General features: G+C 45.9%; 1 protein-coding gene across 4 annotated transcripts in view; it reads left to right on the forward strand.

Moving 5' to 3' along the window:
* Window positions 1-6,853, forward strand: part of ODF2L (outer dense fiber of sperm tails 2 like) — a 248,638-nt gene that overhangs the window by 179,978 nt on the left and 61,807 nt on the right. For all 4 annotated transcript variants that reach the window (XM_069232260.1, XM_069232263.1, XM_069232261.1 and 1 more), the window contains 2 exons: window positions 1,291-1,376; window positions 1,456-1,618. In XM_069232260.1, the coding sequence (XP_069088361.1) occupies window positions 1,291-1,376; window positions 1,456-1,618 (249 nt within the window). The remainder of the gene's footprint in view (window positions 1-1,290; window positions 1,377-1,455; window positions 1,619-6,853) is intronic.

Raw genomic sequence — 6,853 nt, forward strand, 5'->3', positions numbered from 1 at the left:
TCACTTCCCCCTCGTAAGCCGTCTGACCCTACCTAATTAGTGTGTATTTGTGATTATGCCCATAAGTAAAATGCTGTTTATAATTGATTTGATGCTGTAGTAGTATTGTCTATGTATGTATGGGCATGCTGTACAATGCTGAGTGGGTGCTGTGAGAATGTAACTATGCATAGAATGTTGGTGTCTGTGTGCTGCATGAAGCCTGAGGATTGATTAGGGGTGGAGGGGAGATTAGACCCCCATCAGTAGCCATCAGGCTGTGGCTTTAATGTAAAGGCCTACATGCATTAAGGAACGTGGCTTGCAGGAGCGGCTGGCTATGGCTGGGGCTGGGTGGGGTGGGGGATGCGGGGCACAAAGGGTGCAGGAAAAAAAAAAAAAATAATTACCTGCTTTGCTCCCACGCCACACTCCTCTCCCATCGCTGCTGCAGGCACAGGCTCCCAGTCTGCTCTGTGCCAATCATGGCGCTGCTGGAGAGTGCCCAGCCAGGGCACTCCCAGGCAGGCTTGGAGCCTGTACAAGCTCTCTCCAGCCCAGCAACCATGTTACTGGGCTAGAGAGAGCCCTGTGTGCTTGGCCAGCCAGAGACCGCCAGCCAAACACACATGCGCTCCGAGGGGAGTGCACAGTGCACTTTCGTCAGCTAGTCACCCTAATGCCCTGCCCTTTTTACATGGAAAGGATAATCAACACAGTTTAGTATCCTTTCCATGTAAAAGAATTTGCAGCGGTTGCTGCTGGAAGGGGGGGGGGCGCTCCTCTGCCCATACGTAGGAGCCTCCCCTGGTGCCTTGTCCTTTAATGGCTCCAGACACTTGTGTGAACACCCTGCCCTCCAACTACAACAGATGTCCTACTGTAAAATGTTTACAGATTTTTATAAACTGTTATTTGAGCCATTAAAGGATACAGCATTAACGTTTCATGCGAGAATGCAGAATATTGGTGGTTCTCTGGGCTCCAGACCGGCAGACAGGTTTGTCAAAAATCCTACATAATTATGTGCCTTCTAATATGTGGTATCTTTTGAACTTCTCAAATTTGGTACAGGGCGGTAATGAGAGTATTGTTGGACGGCTATACTGGCTGTTTAAGTGACTGAATTGAAGTATGCTGTACTATCAGAAACAATTACCTAATTTTTTTGCTGTAGGATTTTAGTTCTTGGCAGACTTAATCTTTCCTCGGTACTACAATTCTAAATACTGAACTACCCCACTTCTGCTGTACTCTCCCAGTTTTCTGCACACAAACGGTAATGTTGAGCGTTTTGTGCTTTTCCTGTAGGTTGACGCCAACAGTTTTTTCTTAGAAAACCATTCTTTGGAAACCGAAAATAGTCGAATTCAAAAGAAATTGGCAGTGCTCAACCAGTACGTACAACATCTAACTGTGTTTTGCAGTCTGTATCTTTTTAAATTGTTTTAAAACTATTTTTATTCTTGAATACAGAAAACTCGAGAATATGGTTACACAAAATCAGGAACTTAAAGATAATGTTGCACACCAAGAGGAAAGCCTTCGTAAAAGTACATCGCAGCTCGATGAGAAATCACAGGAATGCAGTGCTTTATTAAGATTATTGGAAACTGCTGTGGAAGATGGAAGGAAACAGGTATGCATAGTTATTAACAAAATCTGGATACACATATTTTTGTTTTAAGAAATCCCAGTCTGGTTTTCATTATTGAAAATGTATACATGTCAACATTTAAATATGTTACTCGTGTTTCGAACGTTTTAAAAACATCTGCTGCTTTCTTGGATTTTTTTTTTTTCGTTTACCATAAACAGGTTATTTATCACAGGTGTCCATTCCGCTTTCGACAAAAAATATTGCAATCTACGTAAGTTGAATATATGATCTTTCCAGGTCTTTAATTTCTGTGACTGGTCAGTGTTCTATATGCATTGATCACACTTGTGTGTAATTTCTTCTTTGCACTGCCATGCGGGTGCACTTAATCCTAGTTTCAGCTACTTAAGTTCTTGATTTTTGGTTGTTCGTTAAGCAACTGTTCAGTGTGGTTAATCACTATTTGTGTGATGTATGACCTGGAAGATCGTATAAATGCACACCATGTCATGCCATTATTCAGTTATGTGTACATGGTTTGTACTGTGACACTTTCGGTGCTCCGCGACTGCCATTATCTCTCATCTTTGTTTTTGGAGGAGTGCTGGATATCTTTCTTCATAACTTGGTTCTCTATGTGACTGTCCTTCGAGGCGTCATAGTTGTTGAGAAACATTCTTCTTCTTTGGTGAAATTACTGAACAGTTTAAGACAGTAAGTCTTTGAAAGTTTTGACCCTGAAGAGAGTAACCTCTGAATTCAGAATACACGTTCTAAGGGCTACTTCTAACCACATATTCCTCACCTTTAGAATATCCCTAGGTGCCAGACAGGAACCAGGATATTTCAACAGCGTTACTCCCATGTGCCGGTTTGCAATGTCCTGCGCTTCTTCACACTAACTTCGATCCACCCCTGAAATAACAAACGGAACCACATAGAAGTGATAGCCCTGCTTGCTGACATCAGTTCCTTTATTTTGGGAATTTTGTACCCTTATCCAGAGCTCTTTCCCAACATTTTCCTCACCTTTTGACAAACGATTCCCCAAAAATGTATTTTTTCAGTGTGCAAAGGCACCATGCCCCCTCCTAAAATTAAACAGATTATCCTTGTTGGAGCTGTTCAAACAGATGTCTGTGACAGGGTTGTATGACAGAACAACGCATTCCGTTACAGCATGAATACCTTAACCACGCATTTCTAACAACGAATATGCTGTTACCATGCATGCTTTTACAACGCATTTCGTTCTAAGAGCATGTATGTTAAATGCATATACATAGTTACGTTTTTCTCTGACCCCTGCCCTAAATCCTAATATTGGACCCCTCCGCCCCCACTCCCCTACCCACAGCCCTTTTAAAAAAACAAAAAAAAGAAAATACATTCCTCTACCTTGAACCCTAAAACTGCCCCACTAAGTCCTAAAGCCGAACCCCACTTGCCCTGAGCCATAAAACCTGACCCCAGCATGACCCCCTCCCCTGGCCCCAACCCTTTAAAAAAAATATGCGCCTCTGCCCTAACACCACCCCCACCCAAGCCATAAAGCTATACCTCCCAACCACAAGGCCTAAAGCAGGACCCAAGCGCAACCCCCCCCCCAACCCCTAACCCTTTAAATAAACAAATACCCACCCCCTGCCCTGAGCGCCAACCACCCCCCACCCCAAGCCCAAAGGCTATACCTCCCCCCCACCCCAAGCCCTAAAGCTACACCCCTCTACCCCAAGGCCTAAAACAGGACCCCAGCTCGACTTCTCACCACTTGCCCACAATCTTTTAAATAAAAAATACCCAACCCCTGCCCTGAGCCCTAAAACTGCCTCTCACCCTTCCCCTTTCCCTTAGCTCACTTGCCACATGGTGAGGCAGCTCTCCAGGCAGGCAGCTCATAAAGGGGAAACAGAAGGGTCTATCCATTTTCTCTAAAGACACTGATAGCCTTTTCCATGCCTTTTGCACACATAAGCCCTAACCACAACTACGTTGCATATGCCCTTACCATGCATACCTTTACAACCTAATTTGTTGTAAAGGCATGTGTGGTAAAGGCCAATACGTTGTAACACAATGCATGGTTAAGGCTATGTGTGGTTCAGGCTATGTGTGGGAACAGCCACGTTATAATGGCTGTTTAACCTGTGACAGCTCCCTGGGTGGTCTGTATCTGGTGCTGGGTTCGGCACATGACTCCAACTCCAGCGAGGAGTACACTCTTATGAACCCGAAGGTGATCCGGAAATGGAGAGCAAAGCTAAATGTTAAAGAACATAGAAATAAGTCTGGGAAGTCCCACCTCCGCTGAAAGTTGAGAATCTGTTTCCACTCTTGAGGATGTACCCACATCAGGTCATCTTCAAGGTCCAATACGCCAAAGTCTGAATGAAAGCACAAAAAGACCTAGCAGGATTTCTCCCAGTCCCGCCAGTCTCAACTTGACAAGTCCAGATGATTTCACAGTACCTTGGGCTCTTGCTCACGGTCACCTGATGATGAGGTGATTCCACAACTGATCCTGATGCAGGCAAAGCTTCTGTATCTGTCTGCGACACACAATGGGTTGAAACTTTCACAGAGTAGTTGCTGTGAATTTACAGCACCATTCTGGCTCTCTCCAGCAAACCTTTGGGCCCCAGTGATACATGGAGGCCTCCGGTTGGGATACCGCTGAGGGTCTGCCCTGGGTTCTGCTCCAACTATGAAGCGAACTTCCAGTCTGTCACCAGGCTTCACACCAGTCTCTGACGCCAGAGGATGACTCCGTTCCTATTGTCCTATCCAACTCCGAGCTGAATAAATCTCTGCCTTGAACCGAGATCACTCGACGCTGAACCAACGCACCCAGTCCCAATTAATTCTGATCCAGACTAAACTATGCCTCCATCTCAGAGCCACACCCCAGCACTTTATCACCTTTTCAGTCAGGACTCTGACAAAGGTAAACTGCAGGGTGAACCCCAATTCTTTCCTCACAACTCTTCCAGATAGAATCAAACCTCCTTGAGACCTTTGGTAAGGTGATGTTTATTCAAGTCGCTTTTGCCCTCGGGTCTTTGGTCAATGCCATCTGTTTCCTGAGAAGATAAGCCCATCGTTTTGTAGATATGTCTTGCAAGATTGTGCCGGCATTCTCCAGAGAGTAATTACTGGCCAGTGTGGCTGAAACCACCCAAGATGGCTTAGACACCACAAAGTACATTATCTGTTCTGGCTGGACACTACTGACAAGTTGGGCAGAACAGTTGGCACTAGTGTTGTGCTTCGGTTGCAAACTTCAATGTGAGCCACACGCTTCTCTGGAGATATGGAAGCCTCTTTAATGGACCTGCCGTTTGATGGTTCTTACCTGTTTGTGGAGAAGGCCAATTCGGTATTGGAACATGTTAAAGAAAACTGGGCTGTGGCTTGTTCCTGAGACCTTTGTACACCCACAAGACAATACCCTCACCAGTTTCACCCCTTTCTGCTGTACTTCAGTGTATTGGTGTACTGCCCACATCAAGACCCATAACCCCTTCCACAGGTACCCCAATGAATTCGAGATAGGGGATCAAGAAGACAGTGTCCAGGTCATAAACTGCTGCAGGCTTCCCAGTCCGTCCCCTGTGTACCATCCACCTGCAAGACACTAGCTTGCTGGTAGCAGCACACAAAGTTCCTGTGGGAGGATCAGATACTTCCTCGAGGGCTGGCAAAATATAACACCCGGCAGGTGGGTTCTCCAGATGGTCCAAAAAGCCTATGCCCTGCCATTCCTTTTCAACCCACTGCATCTTCCACCCACATCTCAACCTCTCAGAGAAGTTCTGGAGTTTTTTACTCCAAGAAGTGAAGGCTCTTTTGGACAAGGGATTTATAGAGAGGGTTTCAGGCCAGGAAATAGTGGACTAATTGTTACTCCCGTTATTTCCTCATGCTGATGAAAGACAGAAACCTTGGTCCTATTTTAGCTTTGCGCCATCTGAATACCTTCTTGCAGAGAGACGTACTCAAGATGGTCTAGCTGGGCCAAACTCTGTCTTTCCTGGATCCAGGCAACTAGATGGTGGGATGGCTTTGGACCTCCAATACTCTTACTTTGGTGTGCATGTCCTGCAGTTCCACAGACTACCTTCAGTTCATTTAGGTCAGGAGAATTTTCAGTTTGCTGTGCTCTTCTGCTGCTCCACCAGTGCGACCTACATGATGTGTTCACTGCACACCTTTGGTAGTTTGAGATGCCAGTGTTCCTCTATCTCGATGACTGGCTGTTGAAGGCAGACTTGCCACAGGCCATTGTGGACAACCTCAAGACAATGGCAAACCTTTTGACATTATTGGGGCTGGAAATCAACATGCCAAAGTCACATGGTACTCCATTGCGGAGGCTGTCCTTCATTGGAGCAATCCTAGATACTGTGCAGTTTTGGCCTTTAATCCATCACAAATCGAGGACATTCCAACTATGATCCTGGTGTTTCAGCCTGCGTTCTGGGTGTCGTGAGATTGGTGCTAAGGCTTCTGGGCCTCCTGTCGTCATGCATTCTGTTAGTTGACTACGCTAAGTGGCATGTGTGGGTAATGTAAGGCTTTACAGTGGACAGGATTAAAGGCTATTTGTTGAAGCTTTCCGTCTTTTCATATTTATCTGACCAACCCCTCACCTGTTTTGATATAGTTACTAAAGGTTTGACACGTTTGCTCCTTGACAGTTCTCATCTGTATGCCCTTCAAGCTGATGCATAGCTGCTTGCTGCATCTCCTGACCTTAAAGGCTGTCTTCCTCATTGCCTTTGCTTCAGCTCATCACTTAGGTGAACTTCAGGCACTGTCAATACATATGCTCTACACCACCTTTTTTGTAACACACTGGGGCTGCACGCTCAGTCTGCCTTCTTGCTCTAAATCATGACTCAGTTCCATGTAGGACAATCCACAATTCTTCCATCCTTCTTTGCCCTGCCTCACCCATTGAAAGAGGAAAGGCTCTATCAGCTGGATCCTCCCCTCCCCAAAAGAGCTTTAAGTTTTACATTGATTGTACCCAGGACCATCGGGTGGGGTTCTCCAGGCCAAAGAAAGGGAAGGTTGAGCAGAAGAGGACTCTGTTCAGGTGGATATTCCCCAGCATAAAGGTCTGATGCACACTGGCCAAAAAAAACAGCCTCCCAAAAGACTGAGAGCCCATTCCACACAGGGCTGTGGGTTCGGCCACTGCGTTGGCATGCAGAATGCCTGCCCTTGACATCCGCCAGGCTGCAACATGGGCTTTGGTGCACATGTACATGA

The sequence above is a fragment of the Pleurodeles waltl genome, chromosome 4_2 (assembly GCF_031143425.1).
Source record: "Pleurodeles waltl isolate 20211129_DDA chromosome 4_2, aPleWal1.hap1.20221129, whole genome shotgun sequence".
Lineage (NCBI taxonomy): Eukaryota > Metazoa > Chordata > Amphibia > Caudata > Salamandridae > Pleurodeles > Pleurodeles waltl.